This window comes from Vulpes vulpes, chromosome 5, assembly GCF_048418805.1.
Source record: "Vulpes vulpes isolate BD-2025 chromosome 5, VulVul3, whole genome shotgun sequence".
Lineage (NCBI taxonomy): Eukaryota > Metazoa > Chordata > Mammalia > Carnivora > Canidae > Vulpes > Vulpes vulpes.
The window spans coordinates 138139804-138163483 of record NC_132784.1 but is presented as its reverse complement, the minus strand read 5'-3'; the positions used below and the strand labels follow the sequence as shown (position 1 = coordinate 138163483).

The 23680-nt window shown below is 49.9% G+C and overlaps 1 protein-coding gene across 9 annotated transcripts in view; it reads right to left on the bottom strand.

Annotated features, from left to right (window-relative positions):
- Positions 1–23680, bottom strand: part of COBL (cordon-bleu WH2 repeat protein) — a 247739-nt gene that overhangs the window by 120089 nt on the left and 103970 nt on the right. For 3 of the 9 annotated variants that reach the window (XM_072760091.1, XM_072760095.1, XM_072760097.1), the window contains exons 3-7: positions 21026–21236; positions 18861–19089; positions 16298–16342; positions 12436–12533; positions 9016–9090 (exon numbers count right to left, since the gene is read on the bottom strand). In XM_072760091.1, coding sequence (XP_072616192.1) covers positions 9016–9090; positions 12436–12533; positions 16298–16342; positions 18861–19089; positions 21026–21236 — 658 coding nt within the window. The remainder of the gene's footprint in view (positions 1–9015; positions 9091–12435; positions 12534–16297; positions 16343–18860; positions 19090–21025; positions 21237–23680) is intronic. The other 6 variants (XM_072760094.1, XM_072760096.1, XM_072760099.1 and 3 more) reach the window with 3 other exon arrangements.

Genomic DNA, 23680 nt, shown 5'->3' with positions numbered 1-23680 from the left:
AGCACGGAGCTGCCACCTGCCAGGAGGGGGCGGAAGTCAAGGGCCGGGAGCCGCCTTCCCTGCATCTGCACAAGCCGGGCCACCCGCTGCAGGCCGCCGGGCAGTCAGGGGGCAGGGAGCGCGGGGGACGATGCAGACGGGAGCCAGGGGGCAGCCCCACGTTCCTTGGACACAGAAGGCACATGGGGACATCCTCCAGCCTTCCAGCGCTCACCCTACAAGCATTACACCTGCAGCTGAAAGGTGAGGAACCTGTGTTTCCTCTATTCAGTCTGAGAACCGAGGGCTGCCATCAGGCGCCACCCGTCACCTTCAGCTGTGCCCTTTCCCCTCTGAGAATCACATGCTCGGGGCCCGGGCTCAGGCGGCGGAGGGCCCCACCCTGGATTTCGGCTTAGGTCCTGACCTCAGGGTCCTGCTTCGGGCTCCACACTGGCTGGGGCACCTGCTTAACACTCTCCCCCTCGCCCGCCCTCTGACCCCCAGCACGCTCACACTCTGCACACCCATGCACTCTCACTCTCTCTTGCAAATAAATAAAATCGAAGAAAGAAAGAGAAAGAAAGAAAGAAAGAAAGAAAGAAAGAAAGAAAGAAAGAAAGAAAGTGAAGCTCAAGGAAACCCCCCACGTCCTGGGGAGCCGAGCAGGGAGTCCCCATCCCACGTCTACAACTCGCCCCATGCCTGGTGTCCCCTAATCCCGAACACGAAGGGCTGTAGGGAGGCTCGCAGCCACGCAGGCCGCTCCTCACGCTGGCGTCCACCCCACAGGGGCTCCACGTCACAAACGCGTGCCTCGGTGTCCTCGGGACACAGCTTCCTTCGGGGACGTTGCAAACACCGGGAAGGGGAGCGTCTGCGGGCCCAGCCCGCGGGGAGACGCTGACCCCTCGTGGCGGCAGGGACTCAGCACAGCCTCCCCGAGTCGCTCCGTCTTCCTGCCTCAGAGGGACCGGACCGGGGGTGGGGTGGGGGGGGCCCCTGCAAGGACGCATCCCTGAGAGCCCAGACTCAGGGCAGCTGAAATTAGGCAATTTGCTTTTAGCTTCGTTTTTTGTGACGTCCTAAAGTGCTGGTGTGCTGGTGGGCGCCCCCGTGAATGTCTGGGCTCCCAGGGCAGGCCTGGCTGCTGCGGTGCACCCGTCAGGCCGGGCTGCTCCGTGGGGACCCCGCCCCCCCCATCCTCCAAAACAGCGCAGGGCTTTGGAGGTGGAAGCCACTTCGTGCCAGGACACAGGATTTCCCCGCCTGCCTTGTAACGGAGTAAGCGGGAAAAGGGCCCAAGGTAGCTGTACGGGGTTTGTTTTTGATTTGGTTTTGCTTTTTTTAATCGAGATAATGATTTTTAAAAATCAGCCACTAAAAGACTTTCTAACTCCTTGGTAACTACCCACAGTGTGATGGCATCTGAGGTGGCTCACCTGGATAGACTCTACCTTGGTCAAATTTATGGAATCTGGCAGGTGTTTTTCTTTCTTTTCTTTCTTTTCTTTCTTTTCTTTTCTTTTCTTTTTCCTTCCTCCCTTCCTTCCTTCCTTCCTTCCTTCCTTCCTTCCTTCCTTCCTTCTTTTTTTTTTTTTAACAAAGGCAAGGGGCTCACGAAAGGTCAGTTACCACCTTCGTTTGATGACCCGCCCAGCTGGAAACACGACCAGGATGAGCACTGGGCTCACTTTTCTCCTCCCGCAGAGCACTGTTCACTTTACGGGACCGATGTGGTGTTTTTGTGCAGGGAACTACAAATCAACTCAGGAACCTCCTTCCATCAATGAGCGTGACCCATCGCTGCTGCGTGACTTAGGGACAGGACAGGGGACGGAGACAAGAGCCCCAGGAGCCATGTCCCTTCACCACGAATCACATCGGTGGTGGCAGACCACGTCCCCTCGTGGTGTCTCGGGTCCAAAGGTGAGACATGAGGGGACTGGGTGTGCTCCCTAGATACGGAAGGGAGGGTTTCCCAGAAAAATGCAAAATCCCAGGAAAACCGCTTGACATTATATTTATCCAATATAAATTTGGATTATATTTACTGATTCAAGGACGCTGCGATTAAGGAAACGAAGATGATTCTTTGACTAGAGTAAACTATTGTTTACCTCAAATTAACCACCTTTCCAGGGAAGATCTGAAATCCTTGGTCATCCCCATTAGGATATTTTCTCTTAGGGGCACCTGGGGGGCTCAGTGGGTCGAGCGGCCAGCTCTTGATTTCAGCTCAGGTCATGATCTCAGGGTCGTGGGGTCAAACCCTGCACTGGGCACCACGCTGAGCATGGAGCTGCTGGAGATTCTCTGCCTCTCCCTCTTCTTGTGCGCGTGCTCTCTCAAAGAAACAAATCTTTTTTTTTTTAAAAGGTATTTTCTTTTAATGCACATCTATTCTCCTCAGACTCTTATGGGGAACCACTCCTATTTTCTCAAGGAAAGAATAAGCAATAGTAGTATCTGCAGACTTTCTAACAAAGCTCTGAACAAGTTTACTCACTTTTCGGAACGCTTCCCAGCGTGTTAGGTGAGCTCTGGAACTGCAGGTTCTGCAGGGTAAGGTCCTGTTGCACCCACTATATGGACGGGAAACGTGGGGCCATAGCGGTCCCCTCTGCTGTGTGGGACTGTAAGTCTTGCTCTCACACCCCAAGGCCAGGGTGTGCAGCTACACATCACTAGCTTGGGGGAAATTCATCAAAACAAGAGCAGAGGGCTCATGAGAAAAGTTCCGTCACCAACACAACGCCTTGAGAGCGCGAGCACAATATCACACATAAGTAAGATACAAGGGACATAAAAAATATGAACATGAGGGGTGCCTGGGGGGGCTCAGTCAGTGAAGTGTGTGTTTTCAGTTCAGGTCATAATCTTGGGGTCCTGGGGTCGAGCCCCACATCGGGCTCCCCACTCAGGGCGTCTGCTTCTCCCTCTGCCTCTGCCCTCTACTCACGTGCTCTGTCTCTGTCTCTAATAAATAAACAGAATCTTCTAAAAAAAAAAACTGAACATAAAATACTTCAGCAAACATAAGCAGGTGTCCCGATCTGGTCAACCACTTGGCCTCGGGAGGCCGGCAGGTGGAGGAGGACGGAATGTGATCACAGAAGGAAGCACCAGCCTGGCACAGGCTGGCACGCGCTGGCCACTGTCTCCATCTGCCACCATTATTGTATTAAGTGCTGTCCTGCCCTATGGCTTCAAGCCCAGTCAACTCTTCTCTGGAGGCCAGTAATTAATCTACCCGCTGCAAGGGCAGCTTCATTTATTAGCTTTGGTTTCCAGTGAAAATCACCCTTCATTTAAAAAATGAAAAAAAATTCACCCTGGAAAACACTCCGTATCAGTATATTGTGCTCTTCCTCCTTTTACAGCTTCCGTGGTACAGAGGCAGACGGACCACAGAATGAGTGACAAGCGGAAGCTCACTGGGGGTTTAACTTCTCTGTCTCATTATGAGCGAGTTGGAGTACTTTTTCATTTATTTATGCACCACTTACATTTCTTTTTCTGTGAACTTTCTATTTTTATATTGGTCAGGATGTCATCTTTCTGTTTTTCTTTCCTTTTTCTAATTAAAGTAGATGCACGATGTTGTATTAGTGTCAGGTCTACGACGCTGTGAGTCGACGAGTCTATATATTATTCAGTGCTCACCACGACAAGCGTAGCGTCACATTATTCACTGTTATCACAATGCTGTACTTTTCATCCTTGTGACCAGACGCCTGTATGTCTTAATTGCCTCCACCTACCTCACCCATCCCCCTGCCCCTTCCCCTCTGACAACCACCACTTTGTTCTTTGCATTTATGAGTCTGTTTCTGTTGGTCTTTTATTTGTTTCTGTTTCTTTTTTAGATTCGGCTTATAAGTGAATGGATAGAAAAGCTGTGCTATACGTACACGTGGAATATTAGTCAGTCATCAAAAAGAAGGAAATCTTGCAAGATTTCCACATCCACATCCATGTGGATGGACCCCAGAGGGTATGGCACTAAGTAAGGTAAAGTCAGAGAAAGACAAATGCCCCATGATCTCACTTACTTATGGTTGTCATTGCTTTTCTATTTCCAAAAGCCCCCCTCCCACATTTGTCACTTGGATTTTTACTTTGCTTATCGTATTCTCTCTCCCTCCCTCTCTGTTTTGTCATTCAAGATTTTTTTTCCCCTCGAAGTCAAATTCACCCGTAATTTTGTAAAGTATGCCGCATGCTCAATTTATGGATGGATTCACTCCTGTTTTCTGCTGGTACTTGCATGATTTTGATTTTTTACATTTGTATTTCTGCTTATTTTTTTATCCTAGTATTTATGATTGTATATGATTTTATCTTTCTCTGTAGGGCTAGTCAATGATCTCCGATTCCTGTATAAATACGTTTATTTCCTTCCATCGATTTGACGTGTAGCCTACATTGTATATCAGTTTCGGTCTTCAACTGGCTCTGGGATTTCTATCTGGTTCCATTGAGCTATTTGTGGTCAGTACAACACAGGCTGAATTACAGAGGCTTTAGGAGCTATTTTAAAACCACTTAGGTTTATCCATCCTCCTTGTCTTTCAGAGTTTTCCTGGCTAGTTATTGCTTGTTTGTTTTTCCAAGTAAACTTTATACCTAATGTATTTAGTTCTACAGCAAAACCAGATCCACATAATAATGTTGACTCTTCACATCTAAGAACATGGCGTGTCTGTCTTCCACGTGTACAATTCTACTTTTGTGTGTCTTTGTGGTATTTCATAATTTTCCTTATAAATGCTCTGGATATTTCCTACAAAGTTTTTGCCTAAGCTCTATCTATTTACCTATGTCATGGGTACGTTTTCTTAGGCAGCACTGAGACAAAAATATTCACACAATTAGCAATGCCCACTACAAATTTTAGGCTGCCATTCGTTGCTGTAGAAAAAGTTATTAAAACCTGGCACATTGTAGTAAACAAAGAGGTCTGAGCAGCCAAGCCCTTTAGTGTAATTAAACAGATTCCCCAATCAAACACACATGTAGCCTCTAGAGTACATGAAATAGGAAAAGGCATTTTTCCCATAATTTGTGGCCCAAATTGAAACTACAACTGCAGACTAATGAGTCAATGGACATTTCAAATCATTCTCAGTTGATTTCAGTCTGTTTTATAGCAAAGCAAATGGCATAGCGGACGTGGTCATGGCACATAAAGACTTGCTTAAGATTATACAAGTAAAGAAGAGATTTAAAAAAAAATCATTATATAATTTTACTCAGGGTTATTTGAAAAGAGGTAAGAACTATAAACACTTCTGTGGATGAGCTGCTGTACCTGGGTCGAGTACGACCTTAGCTCCTACCACATGTGAAATCCTTCAGATTGGGAACCAATAAGATTTGGTTGTCTTGACGGTTGAGAGGTGATTTTTCACAGAGCATTAAAATGTGGCCGTTAAAAGGGAAATGTAGCATTAAATTTGGGGCATTAAATTCATTTTTTTAAAGATTTTATTTACTTATTTGAGAGAGGCAGAGTGAATGTGTGGGGGAGAAGGCAGGGGAGAGAGAACCTCAAGCAGACTCCGCGCTGAGCCTGGAGCCCACATGGGGCTCGATCTTACAACCCTGAAATCATGACCTGAGCAAGAACCAAGTGTCAGACGCTTCACTGACTGAGCCACCCAGGTGCCCCTAAACTCATATGTTTTTAAAATGATACGTAAGGAATCGGAGCATCTCAACACAGCTCCTGTTAGATTCAGAAGTGAGAGAACCGTCATGCAGACACATAATAATACACTTACTTAAATTTAAAAGTATAACTTGACTTTTTAAACCAAAATTAAATTTGATTTGGCTTTATAGTTGGGCAATAAAGGCTTATTTTGAGGGACACGTGGGTGGCTCAGAGGTTGAGCATCTGCCTTCAGCTCAGGGCATGATCCTGGGGTCCCAGGATTGAGTCCCACATTGGATTCTCTGCATGGAGCCTGCTTCTCCCTCTGCCTGGGTCTCTGCCTCTCTCTCTCTGTGTCTCTCATGAATGAATAAATAAAATCTTTTAAAAAAAGGCTCGTTAAAAAAAAAAAAAGGCTTGTTTTGCTATTGAGTTTATAGGGCAGACATTCTCCATAAACTGAATTAGCTAAATCTATAATCCTAAGACCTTTAAGAAAAAGAGATATAAAGTTTGAGATAAATATAAAAAAATAGTGAAAGGGAATAAAGGGGAAAGGAGAGAAAATGAGTGGGAAATACCAGAAAGGGAGACAGAACATGAGAGACTCCTAACACTCGGAAACAAACAAGGGGTGGTAGAAAGGGAGGTGGGCAGGGGGTGGGGGTGACTGGGTGATGGGCCCTGAGGGGGGCACCTGATGGGATGAGCACTGGGTGTTATGGTATATGTTGGCAAATTGAACTCCAATAAAAAAAAAAAAAAACTTAGAAATCTGTATAAAATTTGGTCAAATATGTAAATAAAGATTAAAAAATAAAGTTTGAGGTAAGATTTTTTAAAATTTCATTAAAAAACACTATATTGGCCAATGTGAGTGAATGCTGAAATATTTCAACTTCCTCAAACCTACGGATAATATATTAGGCTTAGAAAGTGCCTGGGGAGTGAGGACATTAAACTGAATGTTCTGGTCATTTTACAACATAGACTTATGTCAGATCAGTATGCTGGTTGCCTAAAAATAATATCATGCCACATATGTCAATTACAACTCAACAGAATAATAAAAAGAAACTGGAAAAAAAAAAACTGGTCAGCTTTGCCATTCCTTAGCCCCCATCAGCATGCCAGTAAAATTAGTTGCTGTGAATTCTAAGTTGAGACTACTGAGAAACATAACAAGGATAAAAACAGGAGTAGCATGTCAAATCAGTCATTTTTACTTTTTAAAATGTTAACTAGAAAACAATGTCAGTAATTACATCAAATTGTAATATTTCTTTATGGATATATATAGAATGCTTCATAAGCTAAAAAATTCTTTCACGTATATTTGATTTCTACATCCATTTCTATCGTACTTGTTTCTTTAAGAAAGATGTTTTCAAACATTACTATTTTTTTATTTTGTTTTTTTAAAAAGGGAGCCTGGGTGTCTCAGTTGGTTGAACATTTGACTCTGGATTTCTGCTCAGGTCATGATCTCAATGAGCCCCATGCCAGGCTCTGGGTTCAGCAGAGAGTCTGCTTGAGAGTCTCTCTCTCCCTCTGCCCTTCCCCCTGCTGGCATGCTCTCTTTCTCTCTCTCTAAAATAAATAAATTCATCTTTTAAAAAAGAAAGTGTCTCTCAGTCAAGAGTACAACTGTTATTTGTTGTTAAATGTTGGTTAAGTTTTTTCTTAAACTTTCCAGAAGTAACTTCAGTGTGAATGAGTGGCGAATCCCTTACAAGACAAATGGCTTTCAAATCTTCGCTACTGATAGATTTGGAAGAGAACCTAATCAGATACGGATAGAAGGGCATTCAAGTCATTTTCATGGTGAGTAACCAGAAGGGATGCAGGGACCTGAAAGGTAACAGAACTTTCCCATCCTCATGAACTTGTTCACGTAAGATGTTCTCCAAGCTTAATATAAATTAAAAGAGTCACAAAATTAATATGGAAGCTTACCTAGTTTCATCCATAAATTACAGTCATTAATGGATCTATGAAATAAATGAAAAAAAATCCCTTCATCCTATTAAAAGGTGGTGTCTTTTTCAAAAATTAATTTTTCATGCTCAACAAGTATGTATCAGCGGTCATAATATATTTATACCATTTTTATGTATTTTCAGCTGTAATAAGAACTTAATCTACAAGAATGTTTTCCTACTTTACAGCTTTAGGTTCACATGAAATTTTAAAAATCTAATTTAAATAGACATTTTTATCTTAGATCACATTTCACATCAAATCTTTATAAAAGACTTTTAAGTATAAAATATATATTAAATAGAATAAAATACTGCCGGATGACTGGTAGGAATATGAAATCAAGAAAAAGAATAATAATGCAAAATTTCTTACGGCTATGGAAGAATCTACCCATATAATTTTTAAGTTATGATATCAAACTTTTTAGCTACACTTTAAATGTCAATATTTTTAAGATGCAATGAACTATTTTCCTTCAAATATTTAATATTGTGAAGAGAGGTTTTACATGCCAGCTTGGAAATATGGGACACAGGTAGTCTTAAAAAATCCTTACGGGGGTCCCTGGGGTGGCTCAGTCTGTTAAGCGTCCGACTCCTGATTTCAGCTCAGGTCATGATCTCAGGGTCATGGGATCGAGCCTGTGTCAGGCTCCGTACGAAGCATGGAGACTGCTTAAGATTCTCTCTCCCTCTCCCTCTGCCCCTCCCCTGCTGCTCAAACACCCATGCTCTGTCGAGAGAAAGAAAGAAAGAAAGAAAGAAAGAAAGAAAGAAAGAAAGAAAGAAAGAAAGAAAGAAAGAAAAGGGAAGGGGAGGGAGGGAGGAAGGAAGGAAGGAAGGAAGGAAGGAAGGAAGGAAGGAAGGAAGGAAGGAGAAGGGAAGGGAAGGGAAGGGAAGGGAAGGGAAGGGAAGGGAAGGGAAGGGAAGGGAAGGGAAGGGGAGGGAAGGGAAGGGGAGGGAAGGGAAGGGGAGGGAAGGGAAGGGAACGGGAGGGAAGGGAAGGCAAAGGAGAAAGGAAGATCCTTCGAAGCATAGTTGCGGAGTTCAGGAACTGGTAGATTCATGATGGAAAAGAGGGCCGTGTGGCCCCCAAGCCATCGGCTGCTCCTGAAGGTAGGGAGGCGATTCCAGAGGGCATAAATCCAGTTCATCTAACCAAGGACCTCCTGACCGCGTAGACGGTACAGAGAAGCAGGAAATCGAACACCCCACGTCTTCCAAACTAGCAGGGGTGCGTTAACGGGCAGCCCTCCGCAGCCTCGTGCCTCGGTCTGGACTAAATATACAAAAACCAAACAGCTACACGCATCTACACTTCCGTTTTCTAGAAGGCCCGTGAAGCAGTGAGAAGCCCGCCGGTTAGCAAGAAGCACCTGCAGGGTTAGTACTCACGTTCGAGCCCCTTCCCAAAGCGGACTGCGAGGCGTCCTCATCGCTGTCCACCCCGGCCTGCGCGGTCCGCTCGGCCTGCAACACAGACACGCACGTCAGCTCCGCGGCGAGGTCGGTCCAGACAAAGAGTCACCGCGGACCCTGGCCTGGATGGGGGAGGCCACGGCCACGGCCCTCGGTGCAGGAACCCGGAAGCCCGTGACCCAAGGGCTCCCTGAAAACCAGTCCGGGAACCCATGCTCCACGGGCATGTCCGTCTCTTGTCTTTTTTGCCTAGACAAGGCCACTTTTAAGCTTAGAGAACATGCAATATGAAAAACAGTACTTTTGTGGATCTGGGTGGAAGGAATTTGCTCGGAAAACCAATTAACTAACCGGTGTGGGGAGACTTCTGAGGTTTACATTCAGTTTGCCATCTCACTGCTCATCGACTGAGACGTACAGAAATAATTCACCAAGTGTCTTGCTGTCCGTCCACAGACGATAAGCGATGATGGCATCTCACTTCACCATTCAAGCGAGGGGGCCACCAGTGCAACAGAAAGGTACGCTGGCTCCGGGGTGCCAACCCGACTCCCTCCCCCCAAAATGAGCATCTTTGGGGAGATGACCCAAGAATCCCATTGTTAGGCTACGTCCTAGGGTGATTCTTAGGTACTTTTTCAGAATAAATAATCTTAAAATCGTACAGAATTATCATGTTTTAAAAACAGTAAAATAGAAAGTTTTAAAAGAAAGAAAGACATCTACCTCAGCCAAAATCCAAAATATTCCTTAAGTGTATCTTCCGTTGAGATTTTACACACACACACACACACACACACACACACACGCACACACACACACACACAGATGAATACATTTCTTCGCTTTAAGGAGATGTTATAAAGACCCCCGTTAGCTGGATTGCCTTGCTATTTCCCCATTAGTGTTTTGTGCTCTTGAGACATTTGTAGACTATCTGGCATCATGACATTTTAGAAACCATTGAAATGACGATTTCCTGCAAATCCTCCCCGTATTAATGAAGAAAAGTGGTGTCCTGGACGAGTCAGGCATGGATGGTGTGACCACGCAAGGAAGAGTCAGGGTTCTGGAAAAGACGGGCTGGCCTGACGGTCACTGGCCCCCGCGGCAGCTCAGGGGTGTGCAACCCTCCTTCCTTCACCTGCAAAATGAGGTGGGCAGTGCCCCTCGCCAGGCTTCCAGAAGACTAACTGAAGCTGCACTTAGCATGGCATTTCACACCATGGAGGGAAAAGAAACAGGGAATAAAGAAGTCGGTGCCCCAGACACCAAATAATCTGGTGAGGGTCTGTGCAAAGAAGAGAAGCCTAAGGCAATGTAAAATAAGCGGGAGGACGAGAGGACACGCATTAGGGAGGAAAAATCAGCCCCGCTGGCTGAGAGGGAGCCGGGGCAGCCAGACGGGAGTCCCTGCAGCCCGTGGCCTATTCCCTCCCAGGGTCCTCCCGTGGTTGGACCTGTGGCCTCTCCTCACGGACCCTTGGAGAGGGAGACAGTCTCCGGTCTCCCATACCGCAGGCAACCTTATTTTGCTTAAAACAAAAATATTTCTCGATTTTTTTTTTTTAATAGACTGGCTTTGCTGGCAGTTTCATGTCCCAGAAAGAGGAAGACACAAGAGGACTCTTGTGATCTCGGGGTGAGGAAATGGTAGGTTTCACCGCCAACTGGGACCTTTGGGGTCAAGGCAGACAGCGGGGAACCTGTCCTGGTAAACTCGACCTCCTGAGTCTCAGGAACCAGGAAACCCAACACGTATAGAGTGAAGGGAGATTCAAATGCAAAGGACTGAATCTGTCTTTGAAGGGAGGAGAGGGGAGAGGAGGAGGAAGAGGGAGGAGAGAGAGGAGAGTATAGGGTGGGAAGCCAGGGTGGGGAGAAGAAAATGCCAAGGATCTTTTTTTTTTTTTTTTTTAAGATTTTATTTATTCATGAGAGACACACAGAGAGAGAGAGAGAGAGAGAGGCAGAGACATAGGCAGAGGGAGAAGCAGGCTCCATGCCGGGAGCCCAACGCGGGACTCGATCCCGGGTCTCCAGGATCACGCCCTGGGCCAAAGGCAGGTGCTAAACCGCTGAGCCACCCAGGGATCCCCAGTGCCAAGGATCTTAAGAGAAACACATTGAGCAGACTTTCAAAGGACCCGTGGAAAGGTGACGATACAATCTATCACAGTAAAAGGAGATTCACAAACCAAAATCCCAGCATCAGGCCGCGCGGAGAAAGCCAGGACCTTGGCTTCCAGGGCTGGGGCGCACCATGAACCTTGGCCGGGGGCAAACCCCGGGGCTCCAGTCTGACCCCCGGATCTAAGCCCCGACCCTGAGCACTGTACTGCCTTGCACTCCCCGTCCTCCTCAGCAAAGGGGCCTGAGTCCTCCCATCAGCCTCGGGGCGGCCGGGAGATGAGAGGTGCGGCCTGTGCACGGTGCTCAGGTGCCCCCCTGCCGTGGCCAGGCCGCGCTCCCTCCTGCTCTCACCTGCACACAGGTGGGCCCACCAAACCGAGCTGCCAGCATCGGAGCTTCTGCGGGCCGGGACGGCTTAGTCGTTTTGCAAGTGAAGGGGAAAATACCCGACACTAGCAAAATACACCTGTGGCCAAATATAGTTGGGGCAGGAGCAATTTCTTTTCTTGGTAGTGGGAAGGCGTTTATGGTTTGGGGGATGTCAGAAGGGACCGTAAAAACCCTAGGTCTCGGGGATCCCTGGGTGGCTCAGCGGTTTAGCACCTGCCTTCAGCCCAGGGCCTGATCCTGCAGTCCCGGGATCAAGTCCTGCTTCTCCCTCCGCCTGTGTCTCTGCCTCTCTTTCTCTCTGTGTCTCTCATGAATAAATAAATAAAATCTTAAAAAAAAAAGACCTATTGAATGAAGACCAAGATGATCGATCAATAAAATTAACTCATCACGCAGCACATTCCAAACCACTGGAGACCCCACAGGCCGCCTGAACGTTACTAGCAGGGGACCCGTTCAACAAGTGCGCTCTTCTCCCCCGAGAGGCCCAAGGGCTCCTCCGCGGGGCTTCAGGTGCCAGACAAGCTCCGAGGGTGTTTCACTGGTAGGAACGTGGACCGTGCTCTGCACACACAGCTGCCCCGCGCACGCTCGTCCGCTCACCAAACCGCGGGGTGCTTCCGAGCCGCAGCTTCACGCCAGGGGCCCCGCGCAGGCAGAGAAGCTCGTGGCTTCCGTCCCGCCGGCGAATACACCCCCGCCACCCTGCCCTAGGGACCCAGCGAGGAGGCGTGTCGGCCTCCTTAGTGCACGTGGACAAGCGCCTTTCGCCCGAAGAAATTCATGTCCCCCCAGAATATTTAAAAGATTCCAAAACGCCCCAGGGATCTGTGTGGACACGGTGCAGAATCACACGTGTGTTTCATCCATTACCTTACTGCTGCTCCTCTTATTAACTTTGAAGAATCCCAGAAACTTTTTCTTCTCTTTATCTGTCTCATCATTGCCAACTGATGATTTTCTAAAGGTTTCTGGGGAAGGAAAAAAAAAAAAAAAAGGTCTGTTATTATCAGCATCTGAAATGAGGTTAAAGAGCTCCTTAAAAATCTCAACAAACGCATCCTCTGCTCTTAAACTTGTAGTTTTTATAAAGCAGTGAAAACACCAAGTATTTTTTTTTTTTTATTCGGAGCGTTTCGAGCCACCTCAAAGCCTCCGGTCCCATTGGTGAAATCACTACAAGTTCTTAGGATGCCCAGGGATTTGGGTGGCATCGTTCTGGGGTGGGATGGAACCCTGCATGTGATGAAAAAACAGCCACACCACCAAGCCCTGGGGCAGTACCATCCCCTAGAAGAGGAAAGTGAGCCGGACATGCAGCCTCACCCTCCTTGCAGGTGCAGTCTTCCTCATGTGTTCCACGTAATCCAACAGACCTAAAATATGAGCATCGCATCCTACAACCCATGGGGAAGTTATTAGTGAGATGTTTTAAATTAGCTTTGGGACCGAGTCTTCCAAACGCAGGGTGCAGGTCACGCAGCACAACTGGGCTTGGACCGGCCACACTCCCAGTGCCCGGGAGCCACACGTGGCCCTGGGGACCCGGACGTCTGTGTAAAACATCTGCTTTAGGAATTAGGAGCGAGGCGGAAACACGGACTAAATAAAATAAACCCACAGCTTTCTTGCTCGGGGAACCCCGCTCGTCTCCGGAACATGGAACGGCAGCGAGGGTTCCCCGGGGTGGTGTCGAAATAATCACGCGTGACCCTCGAGGATTCACGTTTCCAGATCCGCCTTCCTCGGCCTCAACCGCAATGTTCTCTTCGGTCACGTTCTTGAGGGGGCCCGTTCCTCCTTCATCGATTGTTCTGGGATTCTTTTTTTTTTTTTTTAATTTTAATTTTTATTTATTTATTTATTTTTAAATATTTTTTTTGTTCTGGGATTCTTGAGCTCCCGAGCGTCACTCTTCTCGCTCTCTCTTGCTGTTTCGTCCTCATGAGACGTTCCCAGCTGGAAGGAGCCCCCCGGTGCCCCAGCTGGGGCCACCGAAGCCCCCGCTCGTCAGGCGGTGGGGCTGAATCAGGTAAGTGCCCCGCCGTCCTGCACGCCACGGGCTTGCTGACACGCCACGGCCACCCCAGCCCCTGGTTCTCCTCTTCTAGGGCACACAGGGACGGAGACAGGGGAATTGTCTGAGCAACGAGCTTCCCCAGCCCACCGCCAGCCGCTACAGGGCCAGGTCGCCAATCTACCGGTGGAAGGAGGAAGGAGCCGGACTGGGATCGTACCACGCAACTACCAACCCGGACAACGTGCCCACCAGTGACCTTCCGTATCTGCTGGCCTAGGATTTCAGGCTCCAGTTAGAGAACACACACGTTAGCGTGTTAGCAGTCAAGGCATTGCTACAGCTACTGTGTCCCCAACAAGGTAAAAGCCAAACAGCTCCATTCACGCGAGTCACCGTGTCAGTGGCAAAGGCTCAGCTCTCAGCAGGGGGCCCGGGCTCCGGGGTACGTGCAGGCGGCTCCCGCAGACCAGGGCACCCTCCACATCACGCGGCATCCAGGCCAGGGAGCAGGGAGGCTCCAATCACGAGGCATGCATCCCTGCACGCACACGTGTGCACATGGATTTCAAGGCCAATCACGCTGAAATCCTGCACGCGAGGCTCAAAGCCACGAAGATTAATATAAACTATGCCACAGGGTAAAGCTGCATGTGGTGAACAGCGGCGTACGCGAGTGTGTGTATTTATAACCGGTCACGTTTCCAGGACGGAGGGACGGGTGACACGGATGTAGCAAGACGCCTGCCATCACAGCACCCCAGGTGGACAAGAGGGCAGGGCACTGGCGCACAGGCGGTTACACCAACCGCAGAAACGACAGACTGATCAGAAAACTGTCCCAGAATCGAGCCTCTTTCTCTCCCTGAACAGCAACAGAGGCTGGTCACCAACCCCAGGGGGCTGGAGGCCCAGGGGCAGGCCTGGCCCCAGAGCCACCCTGCGGGGCCCGAGAGGTACCCCCCTGTGTGGCCGTGGGCTGCGGCTCTCTGGAGGCAGCAGGGGCCCCAAGCAGAAGGTGTTGCACGGAGGGGCGAGGGACTGGCGGTTCTGTAGTGACAGGTGCCGCCCGTGAGGCCTTGGGGACGCTGCAGGAGGCCCGGCCTGAGGGCAGAGCAAGAGCACCCAGTGTTCCTCAGTGTCGCCGTCAGGCAAGGTGCTTGCCACGCATCAGAGCAGTCACTGGCCACAGACACACAGCCAGGCGGGGCGGACGTACGCCTAGGCCCAGAATCCACGGCTCCAAACACACGACGACCTGAGTACGAGCCTGTTTTCTTTCAGTTGACCCTGATTTCCTGAAAGTTCAACAGTCATCTGAGTTTAGGGACAGACGTGCACCCTCCCTGAAAACGCACACATTGGTGAGGACGAGTGTGACTCGGAGAATAATTAAGATGAACTGCACAGTACAGGGGGCACAGGACGGGAGGCAGGGGCCCCGGAGACCAGCTAATCCGAACCGTGCGCTTTTCCAGATGAGCCAGCGGAAGGTCAGAGCCGTTCAGGGGCCCGAGCGTGGTCACAAGCAAGGAAGCACCGGAGCAGACTCGGGCCTCCATTTTCCAAGTGAGCAACACGGGCCTCCTCCCCACAGCAAGCTGCTGAGCTCTGGGCCCAGCCTGAGCCTGGGTACACTGGGGTCTTTGGCCGACTCTGCTGTTCTCCGTCCGCTCCTTGCCCCACATCAAACCGATCCAAACTGAAGAAGGCTTCACATATATGACTTTTCTGCTCCAAACAACTGCCACTCGTGGTGCTTCTTAAAAGACAGCTGTTCTGGGGCAGCCCCGGTGGCTCAGACGTTTGGCGCCTGCCTTTGGCTCAGGGCGCGATCCTGGATACTCGGGATCGAGTCCCACATCGGGCTCCCTGCATGGAGCCTGCTTCTCCCTCTGCCTGTGTCTCTGCCTCTTTCTCTCAAGAATAAATAAATAAAATCTTATATATATATATATATTAAAAAAAAGACAGCCGTTCTGTTGGCAGCAGATGGTATGACGGGGTCTGTAACCAACAAGGACCTCGGTCAGATGCAACATGCACAGTCTCCTGTTCCAGGCCGGTGCCCAGTTCTGTTTCTTGAAACTTTTTTATGTGAAAGACAAATACTCACTGGGATGGGATTTTAACGAACCTTTTGGACACCATGTGCGTGTGTTTAGTCCAAAAAGTTCCCGTGAATTCCAATATATGTGTAAGTGTATTTATCACGCATATGTGCACGTGTCCACGTAACTACACATATGTATGTACACAAAGGGTACACTGTCGGAGTAAATACAAAAGCGGGACTGATCATGGGCATACTCGTCTGCGACAGAGAAGATTATATTTCACAATCGGTGCAGCCCCCGATTCTGCAGCACACGGAATGGACCTCGAGGGCAGGTGAGCACAGGTGAGCATAGGTAGAAAGGAAGACCGCGTGTCCTTTGCATGTGCCCCTTTGGCCCCGCCCTGAAGTCCTGTGCTCCCAAAGGGCTCCTTTTCTACAACACCCTCCTTCATTTCCCAGCAATTGGAACCACACGGCAAATCTGCATACAAGGGACATTCTCCTCTCAGGCAACCCGGGAGTCGAGAAACCAAGCCAAAGCCTCATGTCAGCCGACAAGACGCCCCCGACGTGGTGCAAGGCACACCAGCGGCACTTCCATGCACTGTCCTAGTCAGAGCCATGCAAAGCCCGGCCGGGCGGGACCCGGCTCACTGTACCTTGACAGCTCAGGGAAGGCTCCGACTGAGTTTTGGTCAGAAGAACTGGAAGAAGCAGGTAACGAGACAGTGAGACCCAGCTCCCCACCTGCAGCAGCACCTGGCCACGGCCGCGGCCCCCCCAGGAGTCTCGCAAGGAAGGCGGCTGTCTGTGCCCCTGCAGGACAGGCCAGGAGCCAAGCAGGCCCGGGATCTCCAGCCGCCAGCTGCCAGGCTGCTAAGCCCTCCCGAGGAAGCAGGTGGCAGCAGAGACTTGTGTCATTTCAAGCTGCCGCGGCCACAGGAATTCCAGAGGAGGCCAGCCCCTGCCTAGCAACACGCCTCCCCCGGCCAGGCCATGGCCCGCGTCCACCGGAGCAGCTGCTGGCTGGGGAGGGGACCCAAGGAGAGGGCTCCCTACAGGCGTCTTCTGGAATGTTCTCCTTTCTTCTCAAATGCTGGACTGCCGGTAGGGATACAGGCATTTGGCTAAAGGCCTTCGGCAGGGATGATGATCAAATACTTTGCAGCCAGCACGGCACATGGCACAGTATGATCCTGAGGAAAGGGGGGCCTGGCCACGGGCTGGAGCAGCTCACCCACCAAGCCGGCTGCTGCTCCTTTATTTTCCAGGGAAGGTGCTGGGGTCCCAGAGGGGAGGGTCCCTCAGAAGATGCCCAAGGCAGTGAAGAAGGGCACTCAGGGCTTGGGTACAGCTATGCCCCCAAGTGAAGGACTTCCAAATCCGACCCTGCGTGGGGACGGGAAGCGGGAGCCCTAGGCCTACAGAGGTGCCCGCCCTTGACCACCTCGCTCCGTGTCCTGGACCAGTGTGAGCTCGCTGGGATCCCCTCCTGCACGGGGCGGCCAGTTTTCTAGGTCTGTCTCCAGGTAATAATAGGTTCTACATCTACCTTCCAAGATGTAGCTGATTATCGACCTAGAACAGAAATAGCTGTTTGTGTAAGACTTCTCCGCATACTTGTGTGGGACAGTTTTCCTTTTCTTTTTTTATCTTGCCAAATGAAAGCTGTGTTTCCAAAGAGGCACAGAAACCAAATTTAAATAGGGCTGATATAACCAGATAGATGTACCCAGTATATCCAGGCCCGTGTAGCAGATGCTGGGAATAATCTCGTCTGGGTTTTAAAAAGATGCTGCAGAAAGCACAAGACGCCCTGCTCTCAAATGTCAGAGCACTATTTTATTTATTTTTTTTAAAGGAATAGATGGTCTATGCATCTTCTACGTGACTGAGATAAAACCCTTTCTGGAATGTCAAATGAGACCTGGGGTCCAAAGCATCTAGAAGATTTGAGGGAGGAGAAGAGGTTCCATTACGATCATTGATTTTGCAATAAAACCGGTAATCAGAAAAACAGATTTTCTTGGAAGAATCTGAAACAAACCGTAGGAAAACATGAAAGGATGGGATATATTTCCACAACTCAATTTACTCAGTATTTTTGGAATAAATAAAAGGCTGAAGATACCAAATGAACCTCATGAACATAAGACACTTTTATGAAGTTCATTTTAATAATGCTAAGGTCAAGGAACAGTCATTTGTTTTTTTTTTCATTCACTCGCTCACTTATTTATTTTGGCCTCACAGCTGCTGGCATACAGTCCGCCCTGGGTGTTAATCAGGGAACTCTGCTCACACGCGCATCCGCCTCTGTGCCAACACCGACCCCTGCCCGGAGGTTCTGGGCCCTCGGGTCAAGTACCAAACTCACACAAAGAGTGAGATGTCTCTGGCAGTGATGGTGAGGAAGCCCCGGGTGGCATCGCGGGCTGGGTTCAGGGACTCACCTCATCACGAACTCGAATTTGGGCAGTTTTAGAAAAACTGCAAAGTGTGTTTTGCCATGGGGTTTTTGTCTTGTTTTGTTTTAAATAAAGATCTTATTGGGGCACCTGGGTGGCTCAGCAGTTGAGCGTCTGCCCTTGGCTCAGGGTGTGACCCCAGGGTCCCGGGATCGAGTCCCACATCGGGCTCCCTGCAGGGAGCCTGTTTCTCCCTCTGCTTCTTTCTCTCTCTCTCTCTCTCTCTCTCTCTCTCTGTGTGTGTGTGTGTGTGTCTCTCATGAATAAATAAATAAAATCTTTTTTTAAAAAAAGTTTTATTATTTGAGAGAGAGAGAGAACTCAGTTGCTTCACTGACCGAGTGACCCAGGTGCCCCCTTTGCCACCGGTTTTGATGATGAGCAATGTTTGAGACTTGGGGGCATTTACTGGTAATGGAATAAAATGCAAGAGGAGATGGTTCACGTGCCTTCTGAGTGGTTCTGCTAGAGAACTACTTTTTGTTTACCTCGAGGGAGCTCAAAGGAGACGGGGTCATGCTCAGGCTATGCTCAGGATGGGGGCAGTGGGAAGGGGCATAGTTATAATTGAGGGGAACAGGAACAGACCAAATTTATTTTCTGTGACTTCAGCTGTGCTTTGGAGAAAATTGGGGTCACCTGAACATTCAGGTGTGGGTCTCCACCTGGCACCTGGGGTGCTCAGGGGCGGTGGGCGTGTGCTTCCCACCCGTGCCCTTACCTGGCAGGTGTTAGAGATGCCAGGTGGCCTCACCTCGTTTATTGTCCCAGGCGTAGAGTTCCTTTAACCCCAGCTCGTTGAGAGACTTGGAAAGCTCCAGCTCCTCCCCAGCAATGTTGTCCCTGAGGAGGACCACGTGCTCCGGGCTGACTTCGCACTTTGCACAGATGACCGGGAGAATGTTCTGGAGCGGCACCTCGGGGCTCACACGTACAACAGCCTTTTGCGTTCGTAGGTAATTCACCACCAAGCGCACAGATTTCTGGAAGGACACCCCAGACGAAGGAGTTCGGTTAAGTATGTGTCGCCATGCGGCTTCCACCCTCTGCCTGTGTGCTGGGGTGGACTAAGGCAAGCGGTTGTGCAGCCCCAGCCCTTTGTCCCCAGCTGGGGCGGGGCGGGGGGGGGGGGGGAGGCACGGGGGAAGCGACGGGCCGAAAAGCGAACAGGGAATAGCTGCAGTGATAAACTCACCTTAGGATCTCTCGCTAGGGAACGAGCACCGTGAGGGATCTGGATTTATGACCTAACACCTACGCTGTCTTTCAAGGATCCCAAACAGACCCAAACACGAGGCGCTTACATATACTTTGTAAAGGAAAATCGTTTGAAAGTGTCATGAACAATTCAATTTAAAGGAAAGCCCTCGGGGCCCCTGGGTGGCTCAGGGGTTGAGCATCTGCCTTCGGCTCAGGGCATGACTCTGGGGTCCTGGGATCGAGTCCTGCATTGGGCTCCCCACATGGAGCCTGCTTCTCCCTCTGCCTATGTCTCTGCCTCTCTCGGTGTGTCTCATGAATAAATAGATAAAATCTTTAAAAAAAATAAAAATAAGGCCTAAGAAAAACCAACATATCACATTTTTATTTAAGTAGCCAAAAGACCCATGTAAATATATTAATATCTATGTAAATATATATAATGTGTATATGTGTCTGTGCAAACATATATTTTTATATATTCTGCACACACTTTTAAACCAGAAAAGGATAACTGATACACAACGGACATATACGTCTAATAAAGACAGACATCATAATCAGAAGAAAAAAATCAGCGTGACTAAAGCTGATTCTAAACGTCTACTGATAAACTGGCCATCAAAAAAGAATTACATATGCCAAAGTTTCATGCAGTCAGCTTGTCGTCCTTTACTGATGTGACATTGTCTGAAAATGCTGGAAAGTGGCCACAATAAGAGTTGAGTTGGATAAAACCTGAGTTAGGTGGGTCCATGCCCCTTTCCAGGGTACAGATCCCACCAATTACAATTTACCAAGCCCCCAAACCTAATATTTATAGAAGATGGACTGTTGGCCAAATTGCCATTTTTTAGAAGCAGAAAAATTGAGCACCTATTTCCAAGAATCGAATACCTTTTAAATGGAGCTAAAAGACCCAGAGCAAAGCTTTATGAAGAAGTGCCATAAGCAGTCGGATTTCCCTGTAATAAAAAAAAAAAAAAAAAAAAAAGCCTGAAATAAATCTGCGTGTAAGATACTCTCCAAGTGCAGGAGTAAACATTTCTGACCTCTGTGTCTCCAAAGGCGAAAGCTTCTGGTTTTCCTGTCTCTTTCGGAAGAAGTTCAAATCTCCCATTTTTTCCCCCTGGGCTTCCTGGGCCAGGAAGGCCTCCAGGATGGAAAAGGAAAATCTTTATGACTCGCTCAACAAGGCAGCGGCTGGGTACTTGTGGTTAAATTTATTTATTTATTTATTTATTTATTTATTTATTTATTTATTTATTCATGAAAGACACACAGAGAGAGGCAGAGACACAGGCGAGGGAGAAGCAGGCTCCATGCAGGGAACCCGAGGTGGGACTCGATCCCAGGACTCCAGGGTCACGCCCCAGGGTGAAGGCAGGTGCTAAACCGCTGAGCCACCCAGGGATCCCTTGTGGTTAAATTTAAATTGATCAAAGATTAAATACAACGAAAGGCTCCGTTTCTCAATCACACGAGCTGCCTTGCACCTGCTTAGCAGCCACACGTGTCCAGGGGTGACCACTGTGGAAAGTGCAGAATTACAGCCCATTTCCACCTGCGCAGGGCGTTCCAGCGTCTAGCTCTGCTCTAGACTGATCCTTCTTCTATAATAAACAAGGGAGCTCAGTTACCATGACGAGTATTATTCAAGTCATGGGCCCTCAGGTAACAGAGGGGACCCCTTCCCCCCGCCTCCGCTGCCCCACTGACCTCAGGGGCCTTAGGTGGGCCGGGCTTCACCTTCTCTTCGGGAACTTTCTCTTTGAGGAATACAGTGTGAACGTTCAGGGTCCCAACTAAAGTATTTGGCTTAAAACTCAGAGGCTGTTGGGTTTCCGAAGAACGGATCTCGAGGGCGTGGTGGGATGGATTCAGGTGGTTCTGAAGGCAAAGTTCAACCAGTAGGTCCATCATGGCATGGCTGGAAAAGGGGAACACAGCACACCGATTAGGCAAGTTTGCACCCTGCCTCCCGTCCAGCTGAGTAAGGGTCACACCCACACACCAGCAGGACGGGCAACCACAGCTCGTGAATTCTGGTGCCCGACTGGGCAGCGCCATCCTCACATCTCCAGCGCTGGTGAACCACAACCCAAAGAGCAGCCGTAAGAGCTGGGGAGAGAGTTCTATTTGCAGTTAAGTCCGTGGATGCGTGGACGCGAATCCTAGAGGCTAATTAGCACGAGCGATACTGCTAACCACTGAATATTCTGTGATCCAGAAGTATAATGTGCCTTAAAAAATGAACATTTAAAAAAACATTGTATTGACTTATTTTAGGGGGAGGAGGAGAGGGAGAGGGAGAGAGAGTCCTAGGGAGACTCGGCGCTAAGTGCGGAGCCCAACGCGGGGGCGGCTCAGGAGCGGGTCTGGGTCTCCTGACCCCGAGGTCATGACCTGAGCTGAAACCAAGAGTCGGTTACTCAACCAACGGAGCAGCCCAAAACTGAAAATTTTAAGCTGTAGATGATAGCTAAAAAGAATTATCTCTTTTTAAAGACAAAAAAAAAAATCCCTAAGAAAATGACCTTGTTTGAATGTCAAAAATGGTCATAATGTCCCCATCACAGGGAATCACTCACGAAGGGAGGGGAGTAACAATCCAGATTACCCCAAAGAATTTCCTTTGCCGCATTTACATCCACCTGGCAGACGGTTTTTATACTTAAAGCTGGTCCCCCTGCCCCTAAATCTCCCCGGCAGTGGAGCATCACGCCGCCCGTGAAGAAGGCACAGGTCTTTCCCGGGATCTAGTTCTTAATCAGGAAGTGACATGGCAATTAATTCAGGCCACAATCACGCTTTTGCGGGCACCTGGGGGCCCGGGTGTGCAGACCAGGGGCTGCGACACACAGATGGTGGCCCAGGCACCCACCGCCCACCCTGAGGGCCGTGAGCTGCTGGGGCCCCCGGCTCCGGGCAGGAGAACCCCGGGCAAGGCCCCGGCCAGAGCGGCTCCCCCAGGTGCCCTACTCCTCGTCCAACTGCCTCAATGGAAGATCAATCAGTCCTGCTCGGATTGGCACAAGGTCGCTGCGCCCTCCTCCGGGTGCCTGGACTCCGAGGGGGTACTTGGTGGGGCCGAGGCCGAGCGCAGCCTCGGAAGTGCCCCAGCCACGCTGGCTCCTCATCCTGACACTGATTCCTTGGGCTCCGCGCTAAGACCATCTTTACTCCGACAACTGGCTTAATGCAACGCAGCCAAAGGCTCCACGACATGATGCGGCTGTGCCGAGAGGCCTCGGTACAGGAAACAGGCTTCTAACAGGCTCACACGGTGTCCCAGCCACCAGGTCTGGGACGTGGGGTCTCCAGGGAAAGGGGCGGGGTCGGGCCTCGGTCCGTTGGGGGCTCCTTTCCTGTCCCGCTCCTCCCATGCAGGGAGCCCGACGTGGGACTCGACCCTGGGTCTCCAGGATCACGCCCCGGGCTGAAGGCGGGGGCTCAACCGCTGGGCCACCCGGGCACCCTGGAGAAGCAGCTTCTCAACAAAACATTTGGGGGGCAGGGGGCAGGCGGATGAAGCAAGAGTTCCCAAGCAGAAGATTCTGTGTGTGGGAGGGTTGTCTCCTCACACTTAACTACTAAATTCGGGGGCGGGACGTCTGGGGGGCTCAGAGGTCGAGCACCTGCCTTCGGCTCAGAGCGTGACCCCGGAGGCCCTGGATCGAGTCCCACGTCGGGCTCCCTGCATGGAGCCTGCTTCTCCCTCTGCCTGGGTCTCTGCCTCTCTCTGTGTCTCTCGTGAATAAATAAATAACATCTTAAAAAATAAATAAATAAAGTTGGGGGAGGTAAAGGCAAAAAAAAATTAAAAAAAAAAAAAACAGAAACAAACTAAAACACCGTCCAAGCACGATCCTGAAGCCTGGCCACCGCGTGGGCCCGTGCGAGGATTGCCGAGGCCGTTGCCAAGCACCCGGGCTGGGCCGCGGACCGTCCTTCCAGTGGCAAGAACGAGGGGCGGGACGAGGGGCTCCCGCAGGGCATCGAGGGGAGCTCAGGTTCCGAGAGCCGCGTCGGCCTCCTTCCTCGGGGCTCCGGCTCTGACTCCCGGGGGGATGCGGCGCCCCGACGGGCCCAGACGCGGGCTGCGCTTGGGAAGCGGGACCCGACCCGCTGCTTGAGCTCACCTCGCGCCACTGCCCGCAGGGCCTCCAGTGTGCGTGACCCTTCCCAGGCCCAGTCCAGACGCGACCTGATTTACCACTTCTCGGCCACACGCTTCTTAGGATCGTGTCCGCGTAAAATGAGGTGCGGGCGGGAGTGGGGGGCCTCTCTGCCATTTCTCACCCCACCGGTTAACCCGCCCCTGCTGGCATTTAAGACGCCCAACTCCAAGAGTATGCAGTCCCTCCAAAGCTG